The 19,076-nt window shown below is 53.2% G+C and overlaps 3 protein-coding genes and 1 non-coding gene across 5 annotated transcripts in view; all 4 read right to left on the reverse strand.

The window, feature by feature from the left end:
* FKBP15 (FKBP prolyl isomerase family member 15) overlaps positions 1–19,076 on the reverse strand; it is a 159,178-nt gene that overhangs the window by 83,363 nt on the left and 56,739 nt on the right. The gene's annotated exons all lie outside the window — the stretch shown is intronic.
* Positions 1,156–12,653, reverse strand: ZMYND19 (zinc finger MYND-type containing 19). The gene is made up of 6 exons (XM_054283929.1): positions 12,571–12,653; positions 12,303–12,362; positions 10,652–10,758; positions 5,360–5,500; positions 3,779–3,959; positions 1,156–1,923 (listed from the first exon to the last, which is right to left on the reverse strand). The coding sequence occupies exons 1-6, from the start codon at positions 12,619–12,621 to the stop codon at positions 1,780–1,782; spliced, it is 684 nt and encodes a 227-aa protein (XP_054139904.1). The 5' UTR covers positions 12,622–12,653; the 3' UTR covers positions 1,156–1,779.
* Positions 15,509–18,595, reverse strand: RPL12 (ribosomal protein L12). The gene is made up of 7 exons (XM_054283934.1): positions 18,505–18,595; positions 18,346–18,419; positions 17,923–18,021; positions 17,204–17,285; positions 16,537–16,623; positions 15,692–15,804; positions 15,509–15,603 (listed from the first exon to the last, which is right to left on the reverse strand). Exons 1-7 carry the CDS (start codon positions 18,539–18,541, stop codon positions 15,598–15,600), a joined length of 498 nt encoding a protein of 165 aa, XP_054139909.1. The 5' UTR covers positions 18,542–18,595; the 3' UTR covers positions 15,509–15,597.
* Positions 17,423–17,550, reverse strand: LOC128942210 (small nucleolar RNA SNORA65). The gene has a single exon (XR_008483598.1). It is a non-coding gene; the product is annotated as a small nucleolar RNA SNORA65 (small nucleolar RNA).

Consider the following 19,076-nt stretch of genomic DNA (forward strand, 5'->3'; position numbering starts at 1 on the left):
GGAAAACTGGCAGGACAAACAGCAGCTTTTAAACAGGCAAAGGAAAAAACCCCCAATACTTCTGTCCTATTCAGTGGATTACCTCAATAAACAAAATATTCCTTATGTTCCATTTTATATTAATCAAAAACTGCATTTCACTTCAAGGAAAGAATTAATGTTTCCTTTAAAAAAAAAGATTACTCATTGCAGGAAAATTTGACTGGGTCCTGCTTGGTTTTGTCATACTAAAGGGCATTTTGGGCTGCCTGAACAGAAAAGTTACAGTACAAATGTGGTTTAAGAGTGGCAACTCGACCAAGTGCCTTCAAGTGAACTTCCAGCAGGAAGCTTCAGAAGTTTTTTACTATTTCCCACAATGCTTAAAGCCAAAGGATGAAAACCCACCCAAATGTTAATAATTCAGAACTTCCTGTGCAGATATTAGAAACAGAATATAATATTGGAAGTCCACAGCAGATCAATTTTCTAACAAATTGAATACAAGCAAGACCAACATTGCAACATGAAGTGGCAAAGTGAATCCTGATTGAAAAAATCAAAATTCTAAACGGCTTTTACAAAAAAATTTTCACTAAGCACTCCAAGAAAGGCTCTGCATTAAGCACTCAGCAGCTCACATTCTTCTACTGTGAAGCAAGACTAACACCTGGCACTAAATTATCCATTTAGCTCTTCAGGAAACTCAGCTGATGTTCCTTACACTTCTAAGGCAAAAATGGAATAGAAAATAGTTATTCATGAAAAGAAAAATAGGCATGTGCTCTGCAAGGGAAATCCTCCTCCCATACTACTGTTACTCATTACTACATTTAAAAAAAATCAAAAAGTGATTCTTGGATTGATGACAACTCTTAAAAAAAGTGAATAAATAATTCAAATCACCCAATATTAGATATTTAAACATCTCTGCACACGACTGGAGTGTTTCCTATGCTACGGGGAAGCCACGAGGGCGACCACATCCACACACAGCTGCTCCCTGAGCTCCCGTGGCACTGCCCTCTGTGCCAGGCTGTGAACAGAGAGCTGACCCAGCTCCCTGGGAATCCTGGCTGCTCCGAGGCCCATCTCCAGCAGCCCCAGCTGCAGTCCTGGACCCAGATCCCAGAGGGTCCCTCTGCCCCACGCAGCTCCTGGGCCCTGCTCCTGCCAGCAGCCAGGGGGGCTGAGCTCTGAAGGCAGCTGGAAGGGAAGGGGAAAAAGCCAGAGAGCAGACATGGATTCATTCCAACCTTTACTTTGTTTGCTCTTTTTTTGTTTGTATTTTTTTTGAAATAGAGCTTCCATGCAGAGTTCTCCAGAGTAAGTGCTGATGCCAGAGCCTGCCCCGCCGGCCTTGGCACTGCCACAGACACTTCTGCCACATGGGAGGAAAAGCTTTTGCTACATGACTTTTTTTCTTTTTTTTTTTTTTAACTTTTAGGCCAACAACATGTTCTCATCTGAACATTACAGTTAATGAGTGCTATCAAGAATTCCTAACAAAAACTGTACATGAGTTTACAAACGTATTAACATATAAATAATGAGAAGCTTCCTGCCTGGAGCTCCACAGTAGTCTTTTTGCTTGAGAATATAATACTGGAAGGGCAGACCCGATCCCTTTCCACAGCACCAGTCAGAGCTGGCTTAGTCCAGTCAGCCATTCTGCTCAAGCATCACAGGGTTTTTCTTCAGTGCCTCTGGCTTTGATAAGCAGTCTGTCATACTGTGCAAAAGCAAGAGTCCAATGCCTTTGGGAAGGAATCCTGCTGCTGAGAGGCCTCTGCTGCCCGGTCACCGCTCGGGGCCGAGCTCCTGCTGGAAGGTTCTCTTCTTCTCCCGACAGTGCTTCTTGTGGGCAGGCCAGTCCTTCTGCTGGCACTGCGAGCCGCAGTACCGCGCCACCTGGCAGCGCCCACAGATGTTGAACTCGCGCAGCTGCGAACAAAAGCTGGGGTTAGAGGGGCTGCTCAGTGCCAGGGGAGCCTCAGCATCCCCCAGGGACACCCTGTGACAGACAGCTTTTGTGGAAAATCATCCCTGCTCAATGCCAGGAGAGCCTCAGCATCCCCCCATGTCACAGACATCTTCTATGGAAAATCCTCCCTGCTCAGTGCCAGGGGAGCCTCAGAATCCCCCCTCCAGGGACACCCCTGTCACAGACATCTTTTATGAAAAATCCTTTCTTTAGGATTTTTCCTCCTGAGAAGCTGAAAGGCCTCAGGAACAAAATGTAAGCAATGATTATCTGCTGCTGTGGAATGCAACAGGTGCATCTGGGATTGGCCCATGTTGGTTGTTTCTAATTAATGGCCAATCACAGCCCAGCTGGACCGGGCAGAGAGCTGAGCCACAAACCTTTGTTATCATTCTTTTCTATTCTTAGCCAGCCTTCTGATGAAACCTTTTCTTCTATTCTTTTAGTATAGTTTTAATGCAATATATATCATAAAATAATAAATCAAGCCTTCTGAAACATGGAGTCAGATCCTCGTCTCTTCCCTCATCCAAGAACCCCTGTGAACACCATCACACACCCCAGCAGCTTTCCCAAAGGAACCAGCAGCATTCCCAAGGAGCTGCACCATCAGGTGGCTGTCCATGGTCACCAAGGTCAGGTGCAGCCCTGAGAGCCAGAAGCAATCCCTCCCTGTGCCTCTGCCCATGCCTGTCACAAACAGGTGACAGGACAAGGCTGAACAGCCTCACAGAGCAGGGTGAGAGGGATATTGGGAGGAAATACTTCCTGGCAGGCCCTGGCACAGCTGTGGCTGCCCCTGGATCCCTGGCAGTGCCCAAGGCCAGGCTGGACAGGGCTGGGAGCAGCCTGGGACAGTGGGAGGTGTCCCTGCAAATGGAATGAGATGAATTGTAAAGTCCCAACCCAAACCAGTCTGGGATTCTGTGAAACACAAACACCCCACCATGAGGGTTTGAAGCAATCCTCCTCATTCTTCTAAAATGGGCTTAATTTATAGACAAAATATTGGAGCATTACACATTTGTTGTCACAATGCTCCTGTTTTGTCAACTCAAGTTCTGTTTTCAACTACAAACAAACACCTGAAATTCAGAAATTATCAGGAGGGCTGCACAAGCTCAGCCATTGCCAAATTAATGTTGTCCAGGAGCTTTTGGGCACAGACCCAAATAAAAGGCAGAGCAGCCTCTGTTTCAAATACAGGGAATTTAAGATCATTTTTGCAAATGTTCCCTTGCCCACAGCAAAAAGTGGAACACAATGGGTTTAGCCTATTCAGCATCTGCTATCACAAGAAAAGCCCTTGTTTCTAGATAAGGCATCTGTGTGGCAGAGGCACAGCCCTTGCACAGCTCATTCTCTCTCTCCTGATGTTGCTTTATCTTCCTCCAGCAGAACTTTCCCTCCCAGCTCTCCCCTGGATGAATTGCAATTCACCTTCACCTCAGGAAATGGCAACCAGGTTATTTTTTGATTCCATGGCCATCCAAGCCCTCCTAGAATGCTCCCTGCTGCCTCACACAGCTGCTCACTCATCCCAGCTCTGCTTTCTGTGCACTCTGCAGAAATCGCCCTCCTCCAGCAGCCCCTAACATCCACTGCTCCAGCCCAAACCCACATTCCCTCCTGTGAGAAAACTGAAAACTATCACAGGCTCTGGAGGTTCAGCCAAAGAAAACCTGAGTGGCAGAAAATCATGGCTTTAACCACTGAATGGCTCATGTAAAGCTCTACATTTTAAATAACAAATAAACCCCCAGACACACCACTATGCCAAGGGTTCCCTGCTCACTCCCAGCTCTCTGAACCCACCTGTTTTTCAATCATTGTGCAGGGAGGGTAGTGACATTCATAGTAAGTGCAGGAGTTCTCCTCCTCCTCCACAACATCCCCATTAGCATTGTAATATCTGGTTACATTCAGGACAGGAAACTGCTCCTCTATGGGGTCTGTAGGAAGTTGTTGGATTGCCAGCCAGTACAGACTTTGTTCCCTGGAAAAACAAACAAGTACAAGTTTGGTGCATCAATTCATAATAATCATACAGAGACACTGATTCCAAATTTATTACTAAATAAGGTTAACATTGTATTTAGCCTCAGACTGCACATCCTGCTCATATATTGGGTGTTTGTAAGGTTATTTTAGCCTAAGTTCAAACCCCAAAAGTTTAAATATATGAGCATATACTGCTCATATATTGGGTATTTTAAAGGTTATTTTAGCCTAAGTGCAAACCCCAAAAGTTTAAAGGTATCAATCAAGAAACATTTACATACAGCAAAGTTAATTCTGTGCAAAACTATTCGCAAAATTAATTTTTGGCATGAAGTCTGTTTCTTGTTCTTGAACCCCCAAAACCATGTAGAGCATTTGTGATTCACTACAGCTTCTAAAAATCAGTTTAATCAGCTCTAAACACCCCAATGTTAAAGGTGCCACCTCTAATGCAGGTGTTTCAGGATTAGAGTGTGATGTGAAGTCTGTGGGTCTGGATTTTCATTGATTATCCAGATCCATCCTGGCACAGAGTGTGATGTGCTGAGTGAAACCCAGCCCGTGGGGAGCTCCCCAAGCTGCTGAGAGGTGCTGGAAGCTGAGCCCAGAACTCACCCTGAGGGAGTCCAACCTGAGCTCACAGCTCCCACCAGGGGCATCCTGCAGCTCCCACCAGGAGCATCCACCCTGCAGCTCCCAGCAGGAACATCCACCCTGCAGATCCCATCAGGAACATCCATGCTACAGATCCCATCAGGAGCATCCATCCTACAGATCCCACCAGGAGCATCCACCCTGCAGCTCCCAGCAGGAGCATCCACCCTGCAGATCCCATCAGGAGCATCCACCCTGCAGATCCCATCAGGAGCATCCTACAGATCCCACCAGGAGCATCCTACAGATCCCATCAGGAGCATCCACCCTGCAGATCCCATCAGGAGCATCTTACAGATCCCACCAGGAGCATCCATCCTACAGATCCCACCAGGAGCATCCATCCTACAGATCCCACCAGGAGCATCCTACAGATCCCATCAGGAACATCCATCCTACAGATCCCACCAGGAGCATCCACCCTGCAGCTCCATCAGGACCATCCTGCAGCTCCCAGCTCCCACTGGGGTTTCTGAGGGGCAGAAGGCAGTGAGATGTGCAGATTTCCCTGAGCCTCTGCCCAGCTGGGAGGGCACAGAGGTTCCTGCTGCACCTGGCACAGCCCTGAGGGTGAGATGGGTGGGGTGGTCCCAGCACAGCAGGACATGAGCACAGGCCGAGCCCCAGCTGAGTGATGTGCAAAGCACCCAAAGCTTCATCAAAAAGGCTCTGCCAAGGCAAAACCCACTGAAGAATGGAGACATTTGAAGAGATGTCTATCCCCCTGCAGGTGCTCCATACCTTTGTTTGCTGGAGATGTCCTCAGCCTTGGGCTTCCAGCCCCAGGGCACGAGGCGCAGGTTGTCCAGGCGGTTGTCCACGGTCACCGAGTTCAGGTGCACCACCTGGAAGCCAGGAGCAATCCCTCCTCTGTGCCTCTCCCTGCAGGACACAAAACCAACCTGAGGGTCAGTGCTGCACAGGAACAGCAAAAAAACCCAAAGGATCACAGCAATTCAAGAGGCAATGTGAGCTGGGAGCTGCTGGCACTGGGCTGCAAACAGGCTCCAGGGGCTACTCCCAGGAGAAAGTGCCTTTTTCCAGCAGGTGGTTTCAATTATAAATTAGTTGAATCAAATATAGAGTGATTTTAAGCATATTGCTTAGTTCCAGAGTCTACTCCTCCAGTTACTGCTGAAGATCCATGGAATTACAGTGCTCCTTGGAAGGTGCCAATACTGGATTATTATTCCCATAGGAAATTCTATCAGACACATTTGTGCAAGTCTGGCACTGGTGTGTTTATTATTTATGAAGAAACATCTCTGAACAGCAGCAGGACAGAGGTTTCACCAAGTATGCAAATCTTTTTAGACTGCAATTGTGTGTCACACACTGAAAGTCTGAAATTACCCCACAATTGACCAAGAGACACCTGAAACTTGCCCAAAACCCAAAGCAGGGCTAATCCAGGATGACTGCAGGGAGAAATCTTCCCTACTGCCTTCTAGGAGCTTCCATTGGCCTTTCCCCCTTCTTTTCATCTCTCCTCTCTCTGTTTCATCCAGTTCACTGTCAAACACCCTCAAGCCTGGACAAGTTTTGGTATCACTTCTTGCAGGAATCCCCATCCCAGCTGAAATGCAAGGCTTGGACAGAGGGCTGTGTCCCTGTGACTGTTGTGCCATGGGGAGAACAAGGACAAGCAGAGCTGAGAGCACTCACTGAGGGGAACCCAGCACCTCCTCATGGACGCCTCCCAGCAGCTTCACCCAAGCCCAGCCTGGACCCTGAGCCCTGCTCAGCCTTCACTGAACATTTCAGCTCAAATAATTATTTTCATTTTGAAGAGAAATTTGTCTGAGTTTAAAAAATCATGCCTTTTTTTAACCTTTATAAAGCTCAGCAGAACAGGAAGCTCATTTTAACATGACTTGCAATGAAAAATGTAGGATTTTGTATTCTTGGTCAAAATCCATCCAGATATGTCCAAGTTATGTACCTTGGGGGTAAGAAAAACTTTTGCACTTCACATATTCCCCAAAACTTGGTAGAATTTAATGAGGAAAATCCCCCTGGAGAGGCTGCAAGCAGCACCTCACACAGACTGTGCTGCAGCTCCACCAGGTAATTCCTGAGAGAATTCCCTGCAAGGGAACAGAGCCTGGAGCCTCCTGCCAGGGAGTGTGCTGGGCCTTCATGGAACAGGGAAAAGTTCTTCCCTTTGAGGGTAAAACCAATAAAATCCTTCTTTTGGGGGAAAAGAAACCAAACCACACACATTAAAGCAAACAAACTATGGCAGAGAGTCAACTGAAGTGCCCTAAAGGAGGAATCCCAGCTTGATTGGGTTGGAAGGGAATTTAAAACTCAGGGACACTTTCCACTATTGCAGGGTGCTCCAATCCCCATCCAGGCTGGCCCTGGACACTGCCAGGGGTTCCCCACCCTGCCAGGGAACAATTCCTAATTCCCAACATCCCATCCCTCCCTGCCCCCTGGCACTGGGAGCCATTACAGCAGCAGCTACTCCTGAGTTGCTGAGGGTCTGGCAAAGGGAATCAGGAGTCCCAAGAAGTGCAGAACTGCTGGAAGGGTGCATCAGACAGACACTGGGACAGGGAAGGAGTTAAGGTTCTTAGAATGAGCCTGGGACCAAGTGCCAGCTGCAGAGATGGGACAGATAGGGACAGGAATCTGGGAGGAGGAGACAGAGGTTCAGAGCAAGAACAGAGTGTGCAGGGGGGAAAGGGGAGGGGATTCCAAAACTAAGTTCAGAAATATTTTGGATTTTATTAGATGAGTTTAGAACTGCTGGAGTTGGGGAAGGAGAGAGGATTATGAGGATTGTCCCTGGCACTGGGGTGGCACAGCAGAGTGGCACCTTGCTCCTGCACAGCCCACATCTGCACCCAGCACCCCAAAAAGCAAATTCTGACCAAATCCCCTCCCACACTGAGCCAGTCTTTACCTCCTTGTATAAAACCACATTTATCTACATCACTGCCAGCTTTTCTGTGGCCTCAAGTGACAAAAGCCCAAGCAAAGCTGGAAGTTGTGCCTTGCTGGTGAGCAGCCAGAGTTAAACCCCACTGCCCTGAGGTGCCACACCTGGTGATGCCAAATCCAGGGTGGACCCTTCTCTCCAAGCTCTGAACACAGGAGCACTGCCCTCCCTCCCCAGGCCTCTGTGACCATCCCAGCCCACCCAAAGGAGCAGCAAGGACAGACAGACAGACAGACCCTGCCTCGGGAACAGCCTCAGAATGCAGCCAGAACTGCAGGGCTGGAGCTCCTGATCCCCCTGCACTCCTCAGCTCCTGCAAGATGACAAGCAAACCCTTCCCCAGGGATCATCTGGGTTCTGTTCTTTGGGTATTTCAGCAGCTCAGAGCCCAGGGCTGGAACACAAGTGCAGACACAGCAATTCCAAGCACCAGGAACCAGAGCTGAGCCTCTTACAGGCAGCAAGATGGCAAGTGCTCTAAAAAAAAACACCCTTAAGAGCCCCCAGAAATCAGGTCCTGGATGTCTTTTTGAACATGCAGTTGGTGCTATTTATGACTAATCCCCTTCTGCTGCTGCTGCTGTTCCCAGGGAACATCTCCACACCAGCAGAGCAGAGCTGGGATTGCCCACAGGGAGCTGAGCAGGGACAAGGCTCCTGCAGAGACCCCAAACCCTGCTTGGGGGAGCCAGGACTCATTTGGAAATCACAGCAAGCACATGAGAGGCTGAGAACCAGCAGGAAGTTCTCCCTGTAAGAATTTTTGCAGCTCATGAGGGGAATTTCCAGCTCCTGATGCCTTTGGATCCCACAGTGCCTCTGCACAGGGCTCTGGGAGAAGGTTCCTGTCACTGCTGCAGCTCCAGCGGAGCCAGGATTTCCATCCCAAGGGCCTCATGACATGAGCAAAGATACCTGCTGTACTAGGAAAGAAAAAAAATGCAAAAAATCTCTTTTCATTACATCTACCACATGCTACTCACTGTCTCTATAATCCAGAGGCACACAGCTGGGTTGGGTTTTTGTATTTTTGGGGGTTCATGTGCAGAGAATAACTGAATTACACACCTACACCAATCCATAATCTTTGGTTTTCATTCACCCAAGGAGCCAGGCAGGCACTGGGAAATGGAATCAGTGCCTGGCTCTGCCCAGCTCTCCTGAATCCAAACCCCCAGCACTGCCCCTGCTCACAAGGGAAGGCCCTGACACTGCTCCCAGCCCTGCTCTGCGCTCACAGCAGCCCAAAATTGCTGTTTAGGAGGGGCAGAAGCTTCACAGCCCTGCAGAGACTCAGCCTCTGAGCTGCAGCTGAACATCAGCACCACCACCACCTTCAGGACCAGGGTGAACTCACAGAACAGCACAGATATTTTATATTTTCTACTTCAAAAACCTGACTGCAAATTCAGAAGTGCAGCTCTGCTTGCCTGGCAGCTGCCACCCCCCTCTGTGCCTCTCCAAAATCCCCATTACACACAATCTCTTATATTTAACCACAGCCCATGCTCGAGTGACACAATTTGAATTTCCTAACTGAATCTGCTCAAATGACTTCCTAATTTGAGTGAAACAAGCCAGGAGAGGCAATGGCTGGGCTGTGTCATAAACAAATAGCTGGGATGTCATCATTTGCACAGCCCTCAAGAACTGACCTGAATAATTTTCAGGTGCTGTTTAATGCTCCTTACAGATAATAATTATGACTGTCTGAGGTTCACAGTTAGCAGCAGCTGTCAGTGATTTGCTCCACATATTGCAGCCAATTTCATAATTTCAACAAAGTTCTATGTGCAATAAGATTAAATATTAACAGATGCAGGTTAAAATCCATATTTAATAAGCAGACTGCAAATATTAATCTGATATTCCTCCTGTCTCCTTCCTCCTATGCAAAGCCTGGTTCTAGGGGATAAAAGGTAACCTGGAATGATGAAGGGCATCCTGGGCACTGTGGCTTCCAAAGATGTGGAACTGAGTAGAAAATATGCTTAACTTTTCCAAAAAGGCTTTTTAAATAAATAAGATTTCTTCAGCAGATCCCACCTTTTGTACAAACCCACCAACATCGACAAGGAGCAACAGATGAGCTCAGAGGGTGAGCTGCTCTCAGATGAGGAAATTGGTCCTGAAACCTAATGAAACTATGAAGGATTTCAAGGATTTGTAGAGTATGGAAAATAAGAGTATGGAAATGAACCATCAGCAGCATCACCTCAGGCAGTTTTGCAGAAAGCCATAAAAACACTTCAAAGTGTGAAGTTATCAGGAGTTCCCTCTCTCCAGTGCTCTGATAATTCTGAGCAGACAAAAAACCTCACAAACCTTCAAATGTTTGTCTTCCCCTGTCAGTGGGGCAGGTGCTGGGGCAGCATTCCCAGGTGTGAACAGGGTGTCCATGGCCCTGGCTCTGCTCTCCCTGCCTGGAACGTTCCACGGGCTGTGCCATGTAAACATATCCTGCACCCCAAACCCTGTGGGCACCCCGGGCTGGGTTTGCCCCTTTCCTGAGGGCACCTGGGCACAGGGATCCCCCTCCCAGCCCAGGTTTGTGCTGCCTGAAACAGAAATTCTATCTGTTTCTGGCTCTGCTGTTTGCTAAGTGGGGACTTGGCATGGAGCAAAGCTGCTTTATTTCCTGGAGACTCCAGTCCTTTTGTCCATCCAGGCTGTTTCAGGATGCAATGACTTCTACTTTATGCCTGTGCAACACCTGACCTATAAAATCATAGAATGGTTTGGGTTGAAAGAGACCTTTTAAATTATCTCATTTCAACCCCCTGCCATGGGCAGGGACACCTTCCACTCAACCAGGTTGTTCAAAGCCCCATCCAACCTGGCCTTGAACACTTCCAGGGATGGGACATCCACAGCTTCTCTGTGCAACCTGTGACAGTGTCTTACCACCCTCACAGTAACATGTTTCCTCCTAATATCTAATCTAAATCTACCTTTTTATGTGCCCTTTAGTCTAACTCTCTGACCTATACGAGTGACTTCAGCTCAGCCAGATGATGCCCTTTAGAGCAGAGCATCCCATGCACTGCACAACACCCAGCAGGAGAGCCACAGATCACAGCACCCACCAGAGCAGCTCGTGCAGGAGGCGCCCCGAGCCCCGGCCCCGGTTCTTGTCGAAGGCGTAGGCGAAGATTTTAGCACCGTTCCCATCAGCATCCACCTCCATGCGAGCCTAGAGGGGAGGGAAAGGCTGTGAGAGCAGCACACGGGGCACCCAGCACCCCTCCACTGGGGGGCACCCCCCATTTGGGGCATGCACCCCCTCATTTGGGGCATGCACCCCCTCATTTGGGGGCATGGACCCCTCATCTGGGGGCATGGACCCCCTCACTGGGGGCATGGACCCCCTCATCGGGGGCATGGACCCCTCATTTGGGGGCATGGACCCCCTCATTTGGGGGCATGCACCCCCTCATTGGGGGCATGGACCCCTCATTGGGGGCATGGACCCCTCATTGGGGGCATGGACCCCCTCATTTGGGGGCATGGACCCCCTCATTTGGGGGCATGGACCCCCTCATTTCACACTTGTCCCTGCAGGGCCCTTGAGCTCGATGGGGTCTGGGCTGTCCCAAAGCCCCAGGGGGACCCAGCCAGCTCAGCCTGGGGGGCACCCCCAGCACTCTGGGGACACCCCCAGCCCTGCTGTGCTCCCTGGGCCAGTTCTTGGCACCTCTGGGTGCTGAAGCCAAAGGGCACCTCCACCCCCCCCGCCCCAAAATGGGGTACTGGGGGCTGTGGGGTGGGATGGAGCCTGTGGAGCCCAGGGGAAGGGCAGGGGGAGCTGGGGCTGCCTGGATGAAGCACAGCAGGAATGGAGCTCTGGGGCTGGGATTCATGGCAGGATCCTCACTCTGCCCCATCACCCACCTCGCTGGGAGAACAAGGGTCTGCCATTTATCCTGCATTTTCCCTGCATTTCCATATTTTCCTGCCCTCCACAATGCTGTTCAAAGCTCACAAAGCACAGCAACAACTTGCTGCATTTGGGAAGTCAGGGTTTGTTACCACCACGGTGACAGACACTCACGGTGGCTGCCAGAGGGGAGGAATGGGCAAACAGGGAAAGTTCTGGCAGCAGCACTCACAAAACTCCTAAAATCCCCAAGAGCAGCCCCAAAGCATCCACTGCACTGCAGAAATGTAGCAGATGATGGTCTCTCCTCCAAAAAAACCCCTTATTTGCTGAAGTTTTGTAATCATTGTCTTTCACTTCCAAAGCCTTGGTAAAACCCATTTAGCAGTAGATGTGAAGAGGAAACACTTTTTTCTGGTCCCATAATCAGGTACATGAATACAAGTTTTCCTCATCCAAGACTAAGTGCAGAGTGAACATTTCTAATGTTTGCCAAACCATTGCCAATTATCAGTTCTCCGAAAGCATACAGATATTATGGAAAAAAATAAACTAGAAAATAAATGAGTAAATAAATGTTTTAAAATAACGTTTGTCTAATTAAAAAAGAAAAAAAGGAAACCCCAGAACTTTTCCTGCTTGAAATCCCCCACGTTGGGACTTCAATAAGTTAAAAGTGATTTTTTTTCCGCCGATCGGGGGAGTTGCAGGCACGGCTCCTCCAGGGCGGCTCGGCTGGAGCAGAGCACGAGGAGAGGGCAGAGCCGGAGCTCCGGCGGGGCCGGGGCAGCCCCGGGCGGGGAGGGACTCACGGAACCGGGGCCAGCCCCAGGAGGGAAGGCGGGCAGCGGCGGGCTCACCTCGAACGAGTAGCTCTCCACCAGCGGGATGTCCTGCTCGTCGATCAGCGTGTACTTGGTCTGCAACACACCGAGAGCGAGAGCGCCGTCAGCGCGGCCACGGCGCGGCTGGGCAAGGCCCGGGAGTGCACGGTGCGGCCGCGGCTCCGCACGGCTCCGCACGGCCCCGCCACGGCCCCAGCGTGGCCCCGGCAATGCACAGCCCGGCCCGGCCCCGCCGCCCCCGGCCCGGCCCGGCCGAACCCGGTCCCGCCGTGCCCGCGCTCACCTTGCCGGCCACGCGGCCCAGCCGGACGATGCCCAGTTTGAAGTCGGTCATGGCGGGGCCGGGCCGGGGCCGCCGCTCGCCCCGCGCCGCTGCCACGCGCCGCCGCCTCGCGCACACCCGGGGGGCGGGGCCGCCGCGCCACCGCCCCCCCGCCGCCCCTCGGCCAATGGCGGCCCGCGCCACCGCCCACCCGCGCCCGGCGGACCAATGGGAGCCCGCGCCGCCCTCGCGTCACTCCCGCGAACGCCGCCGCCGCGGCCAATGTGCAGCGGCGCGCCGCGGCCCGGGTCACGTGGGACGGGGCCCCGCGCGCGGGCGCGGGCGGCGCGGGCGCGGGAGGCGCGGGCGGTGACGTCACGTTCGCGGGAAGCTCCGTGCCGGCCCGGCGGGGGCGCGGCCGCGCTTAAAGGGACCGCACCCCCCCCGGGGCCGAACGGGGACAGCGGGAATGGGGACAGGGCCGGGGACACCCCCGGGGACCCCAGGGAGGGTCAGGGACACCCCCAGGGCCGAGGAGCTCCGGCTGGCATGCTGGTGGCACATGGCGGCTGTGCCGGCTCTCGGGCGCTCCGCTCGGACAGCCCGCGCTGCCCCGGCGGGCCCTGCGGGGGGATCGGGCAGGGATCAGGTAGTCCGGAGCTGGGGACGCCCACCGGGATCACGGGGTGCAGCTCCCGGCCCTGCCCAGGACAGCCCGGCATTCCCAAGCTCCCGGTGCCGCCCCGAGAGCCGCGATGCGCTGCGCTGTGAGACCCCGGCTGCGGGGCCGTGCCCTGCTTGGGGACAGCGGATCCAGCTGCGGGGCTGTGCCCTCACCGGGGACAGCACAGAGCCACCCCAGAGCTGTTGTGGGGTCGCCCCAAGAGCCTCCCCACCAGCGCAGTTACTGCCAGAACTTCCAGCCATTCCAGCACTGGGGGTTACTTCAGCACCTCTGAGGGTGTCACAGCAATTTTTTGGTTCTGATTTCAGCCCAAAGTATCCTCCACGTCTTCATTTCTTCAAAAAACCCTCAAGATTTGTGGAATCCTTCTCCCAGGGCTGCTCCATTTGCTTATCCCCAGCCTGGATTCATCCCAGAGTTGCCCAGACCCAGGTGCAGCTCCAGCACTGGGCCTGGTCAAACCTCATGAGGCTCCCATGAGGATGTCGAGCTTGCTTGAGCTTTTCCAAGTCCCTCTGGATGGCATCACATCCTTCAGATTTGTCACTTCACCCTCAGCTTGGTGTCACCTGCCAGCCTGCTGAGGTTGCACTTGATCCCTTCCTCTATGTCATTAATAAAGGTACTAAATTAAATTATTAATTAGGAAGATGGGTTTAAATGTGATGTTAATGTATGTTGTTATCTTTGGAACCCTCTGCCTCGTTTTGAAGAACATAATTTGGAAGAAATCAATTATTGGCAGGGCAAACCCTCCTTCCAAGCACTGCTTTGCTCCTACCAGAGCACATGCTCTCAGGCAGAAGGGGAAAGGGAAGGTTACAGGTCCTGTCCCAGGAGAACTCCCGGTAAGGAAAAGGAATCATTTTTCCAACTGTTTGCAGCGCTGCCAAGTGGAGGGAAATTCACACGGGACAGGGAGGCTGAACAGCTCCTAACTCTTTGGGGTCACTCCAGAGTGGGTTTCCACATCAGGGGCACAAAGATTTTAACAGAGTTTAAGGCAGAGCTGCTGCTGAAGGGGCTGCAGCCTCTGCCTGCCCTGTCTCAGGTGTTTGTGAGGATTTTTGGGGAACCCCTACAAGGAAGGGACCCAGCCCTCCCCTGGCAGGGCAGCCAGGCTGGGCTGGGGTGAGGATGGGATCCCCCAACCTCTGCAGCCCCTCAGCCTGTGGCCACTCCACACAAAGGTTTTCTGCCCCTGTACCTTAACCAGAATTTGTGCCACACAAACCCTTGGAGAGATGGGACTGGTTACAGAGCACCTGGAGCCACACCTGATGTATTCAGAGCACCCAAATTATTCCCTGCTTGAAACATGGTAACATGGCTGATCCAACAAAGGAACCAGATAGAATCCTGGAATATCCTCAGGGGGAAGGGACCCACCAGGATCCCCCAACCCAGCCCCTGTCCCTGCCCAGCCCCCCCAGCAGCCCCAGCCTGGGCACCCCTGGCAGCACTGCCCAAAGGCTCCTGGAGCTCTGGCAGCCTCGGGGCCGTGCCCATTCCCTGGGCAGCCTGGGCAGTGCCAGCACCCTCTGGGGGCAGAGCCTTGCCCTGAGCTCCAGCCATTCCCTCAGCATGGCAAATCCCTGGAATTCCAGCTGTATTTCTGTTTTCTTCCTGCCTGCCTCAGAACAAGGCCCTACAATCAGCTGGGGGAAGAGATAAAAGTGCAGAGCCACAAACTGCTGGTTTTGTCTCCACCAGCTCCACGTGGACCTGGGGACAGGGAGAGAGGGGCCAGCACAGGCCTGGAGCCCGGGCAGAGCTGTCCAAGGCACAGCCACCCCAGGCAGGGACAGACACATCCCTGAGCTCCTGGGGTTTTCCCATGGCTGAGAATACCCAGGTCAGGCTTTGCTCAGTTTTGCTTTAGGAGGAGGGTGCAGCTCCCCTCCACACTGACAAGGACTCTGTGGCATATCCTGGACAATTGGTGTCTGCCAAGGCTCATGGATTTGATAAAAACGGCGTTTTTTGCTCACCTTTACCTCTGTCACTACAGCCCCACTCCACGGTCTGTAGCTCTCAAGTCACCAGGGCAGTGACCCAAATCAGGGAGCAAAGGACACAAATGGATCTTGTTTTGAACAAGCAAGGCTAAACCTTCTGCTCTCATTCCTCACCCCATTTTTGAACAGCCACACTTCCATCCCTGCCCCAAATCCATACAGAACACATCCAAAGTGCTGTATTTCCAGAAGACAAGGTACTTTCCCCAAAGGAAAATTGCCAGCATGGGACAGGGACAAATCAAACCAGCAAACGTTTGCAGACAACTGGGTCTTTATTTTAGTATTTAAAGTGCTACAAAAAACTGAAGGAGCCTTCATGTGGCAACTTCCTTTTCTGCAGTCTTAGCTCTGTTGGAAGAAGCAAACACAGCTCATTAGTGGAGTTTTTCAGTAATTAGATGTTGTACATCAATTTCAGCCAGAGCTGGGTACTCACAGCCGGGCACTCGATGGCACCACTGTTGATGTCATCGATGATGTCGTGGGGGTGTCTCCCATCAATGCTGCAGCCCACGGACTGGGCAGTGCCAAGGATCTCCTTGATGGTCCCTGCAGCAGCAGACACAGCCTGTCAGTGCTTTACATCTGAGGAACTTACCTGGAGCAGCCTGGGCTAGGGGAAGGTGTCCCTGCCCATGGCAAGGGGTGCAACTCAATGAGCTTTAAGGTCCCTTCCAACCCAAATGTGGATTCTGACAGAGCTCCTCATAGCTCTCAGCTGTCCCTGTTCCCTCAGGGATTTGCAGGCTGAGCCTCAGGGCTCACAAGGGATCTTTAATTCTCTTATCCAGATCTCACACCATGAACTGCCCCAGGAACACACTGCAAACTCCCTGTACCCCTCCCTCCCCAGGTGTTGGGGCTGCCTGTTTGCAGGCAGCACAGCTCAGCTGGGAGCCCCCACTTGCAGGAAATGGAGCATTCCCTGTGCCTCCCCAGGTCATGGAGCACTCCCTGTACAGGCCATGGAGCATTCCCTGTGCCCCCCCAGGCCATGGGGCATTCATTCCCTGTACCCCCCAGGCCATGGAGAATTCCCTGCACAGGCCATGGGGCACTCCCTGTGCCCCTCAAGCCATGGGGTATCCCCTGTGCCCCCCCCAGGCCAGGGAGCATTCATCCCCTGTGCCCCCCAGGCCATGGGGCATTCCCTGCACACCCCCCAGGCCATGGAGAATTCCCTGCACAGGCCATGAAGAACTCCCTGTGCCCCCCAGGCCATGGGGCATTCCCCGTGCCCCCCAGGCCATGAGGCACTCATCCCCTGTGCCCCAGACTCACCCGAGAGCTCCCGGGCCAGCGAGCGGTGCCGCATCTGCCGCGCAATGTTGACGATCTCGTCGAAGGTGACGCTGCCGCTGTGCTTAACTGGGAGGGAACAGCAGCACTGAGGGCACCTGGGCACTGCCAGCCCCTGCTCCCTCTGGGAGGGCCATTCCCACACCACAGAGAGCTGGGGGTTTGCAGCTCCAGCAGGGCTGCTGCTCCCAGATCATCCCCAACTCCTCTTTCCAAGCTGGCATTTGTGCCAGCTCCCCGGGCTGTGCCAGGCCCTGTGCCAACAGAGTGCTACAGAGCAGGAGCCTGCTCTACCCCAGCTGTGCCCAGAGCAGTTGTGGCTGCCCCTGCATCCCTGGCGGTGCCCAAGGCCAGGCTGGACAGGACTTGGAGCCCCCTGGGACAGTGGGAGGTGTCCCTGCCATGGCAGGGGTGGCACTGACGAACTTTTAAGCCCCTTCCAAACCAAACCAGTCCATGACTCCATAATTTCCTCAAACACAGAACTCTGCTGATGTGCATCTGTTGGTACCTTGGCACTGCAGGGATGCCCAAAACCAGCCTTGTGTCCCATTTACCAGTTTGGGCTGAATAACCCCAGAGAAAGGTACTGGTATTTCCCCTCTTTTAACCCCAAAATATTGAGAACCAAGTCCAGGGGAACACTTACTGTTCTTCTGCTTCTTCCTGTCACGAGGTGGCTCCTTCAGAGCTTTGATAATCAGAGCAGAGGCAGAAGGAACAACCTCTATCTAAATACAAAGAAATTAATTTCCCCCCCCATTCGAAGATACTCAATTAACCTATTAATTATTTCAGCAAAGGTAATTGCCAGAGCAGGGTGGGATTGATCAGCTTCCCCATGCTCCAGGTTTATTGTACTGCAGGGATCTGTTCCCAGGTTTTCGGCACAGGCCTCCCCACCAGCAGGAGAGGACTGCTTCCTGCCTGGGGCTTCCTCTCAGCTCACCACTGGAATGTACCAGCCACGGACAGCAGAACAGGTACGGTGGCGGGTGGCTACAAGAGTTGGCAAGATTTTAAATTATTTATTTCTATGCTGCTTTATGTAAGGTTTTTTTGCTGGTTCAATGTTCTGTACAAAAAATAAGCTACAACGGGATAAAGCTGAATTTTGGCACATGAGGACCTCTCCTTGGGATCCTCCAGCCTGGCAGGTCCCAGGCTCCACATGCATCCCCCCCACCCACGTTTTAAGGTCTTCCCAGAAGACCCCCACACACCCTTTGTGTGGCACTCATTTTATCCACCTCGGAAGGATGAAGGGCTGAGTGGACCCTGCCGGGATCCGGGCCGGTGCCTGGAGCAGGCGGAGCCCGCTTGGGCTCCACGCCTGCAGCACGGGCCGGCCCCTGCGGCGTGCGGTACCTGCGCTTGCCTGTTCTGGATCGTCAGCTTCACCGTGATGCGCAGCCCCTTCCAGTCGCCCGTGGCCTTGGCGATGTCATCGCCCACCTTCTTGGGGGACTGAGGGACGAACGTGGAGTCACACGGGCTCGGGTCAGAGCCGACAGCCCCTGAGGGCCCCGGCTGCTGCTCCGAGTGCGGCCCTGCTGCACGCAGCGCTCCGGGACGGAGCAGCACCGCCAGCGGCTCCCCAGCGCCTCCGGAACGCGCTGGATCCCACCCGATAAAATTTAAATGGAATTGAAATTTTTATCCCTCCCTCACCCCTTTAAATTCCCCCCAGGACTCTCTCGTTCCCCAGCAGGACACGCTTCCCACAGCGCCCGGCACATGTCTCACCTCTCCTTCCCCTCCCAGCCCCGCTCCCCGCTCCCCGGTACGTACCAGCCCCAGGGGTCCGATCTTGGGGGCCAGCGCGGACGTGGCTCCGACCTCGCCGCCGGTGCAGCGCAGGTAAACTGCGGGGACAGCGCCGCGTTAATCGCGCCCGCCGGGCCCCGCGGCCCCTGCCCGCCTCCTCCCGCCCCGCTGCCCGCCACCTACCGACTTTGATCTCGTTAGGATCGAACTTGGGCGGCATTACGGCGGCAGATGGCGGAGATGGAGGCGGATAGAACCGGAGCGCGAACCGAGGTTTTCCAGGCGCAGCGAAAAGACAGCGTGGGCGGCGCGGGCCTAGTATATACCCGCAGAGATCTCGCGAGATGACAGGGAACTTAAAAATTGCCGTCGAGATCTCGCGAGAGGCCAAGATAGGACCGTGGCGGGATCTTTATAGATGTGTATTTGTATTTCGATATAATATATATATAGAGATAGATAGATAGATAGATAGATAGATAGATAGATCGTTCGTTCTGTTGCAAAACGTGGTTTGTGTGGAAGGGTGGTGAGGCACTGGCAGGGGCTGCCCAGGGCACCGGTGGAGTCCCCGCCCTGGAGGTGTCCAAGGAAGTTCTGGCCGCGGCGCTCAGCGCTCTGCGCTGGGGACGAGGCGCGGATCAGTCCCGGTGATCCCGGGGGATCGTTCCCGTCCCGGACAACTCCGGGATCCCGCGGCCGGGTGGGGCGGTCCTCCGGCCGCCAGGGGGCGCACGGGCGCCGCGGGCAGGGCG

This window comes from Melozone crissalis, unplaced genomic scaffold, assembly GCF_028551555.1.
Source record: "Melozone crissalis strain CALT ecotype California unplaced genomic scaffold, PUWL_Pcris_2 ptg000041l_1, whole genome shotgun sequence".
NCBI lineage: Eukaryota > Metazoa > Chordata > Aves > Passeriformes > Passerellidae > Melozone > Melozone crissalis.

Excerpts from the sequence above, each read along its gene's own strand:
- ZMYND19 (XM_054283929.1), bottom strand. The coding sequence starts at position 12,621 with ATGACCGACTTCAAACTGGGCATCGTCCGGCTGGGCCGCGTGGCCGGC. Across the intron at positions 3,960-5,359 it reads GACATCTCCAGCAAACAAAG|GGAACAAAGTCTGTACTGGC; the intron begins GTATGGAGCACC and ends TTGTTTTTCCAG. Across the intron at positions 1,924-3,778 it reads GCACAATGATTGAAAAACAG|CTGCGCGAGTTCAACATCTG; the intron begins GTGGGTTCAGAG and ends TTTTGTTCGCAG.
- RPL12 (XM_054283934.1), bottom strand. The coding sequence starts at position 18,541 with ATGCCGCCCAAGTTCGATCCTAACGAGATCAAAGTCG. Across the intron at positions 17,286-17,922 it reads TCCAGAACAGGCAAGCGCAG|ATAGAGGTTGTTCCTTCTGC; the intron begins GTACCGCACGCC and ends CTTTGTATTTAG. Across the intron at positions 15,805-16,536 it reads GCTGGCCCGGGAGCTCTCGG|GGACCATCAAGGAGATCCTT; the intron begins GTGAGTCTGGGG and ends CTGCTGCTGCAG.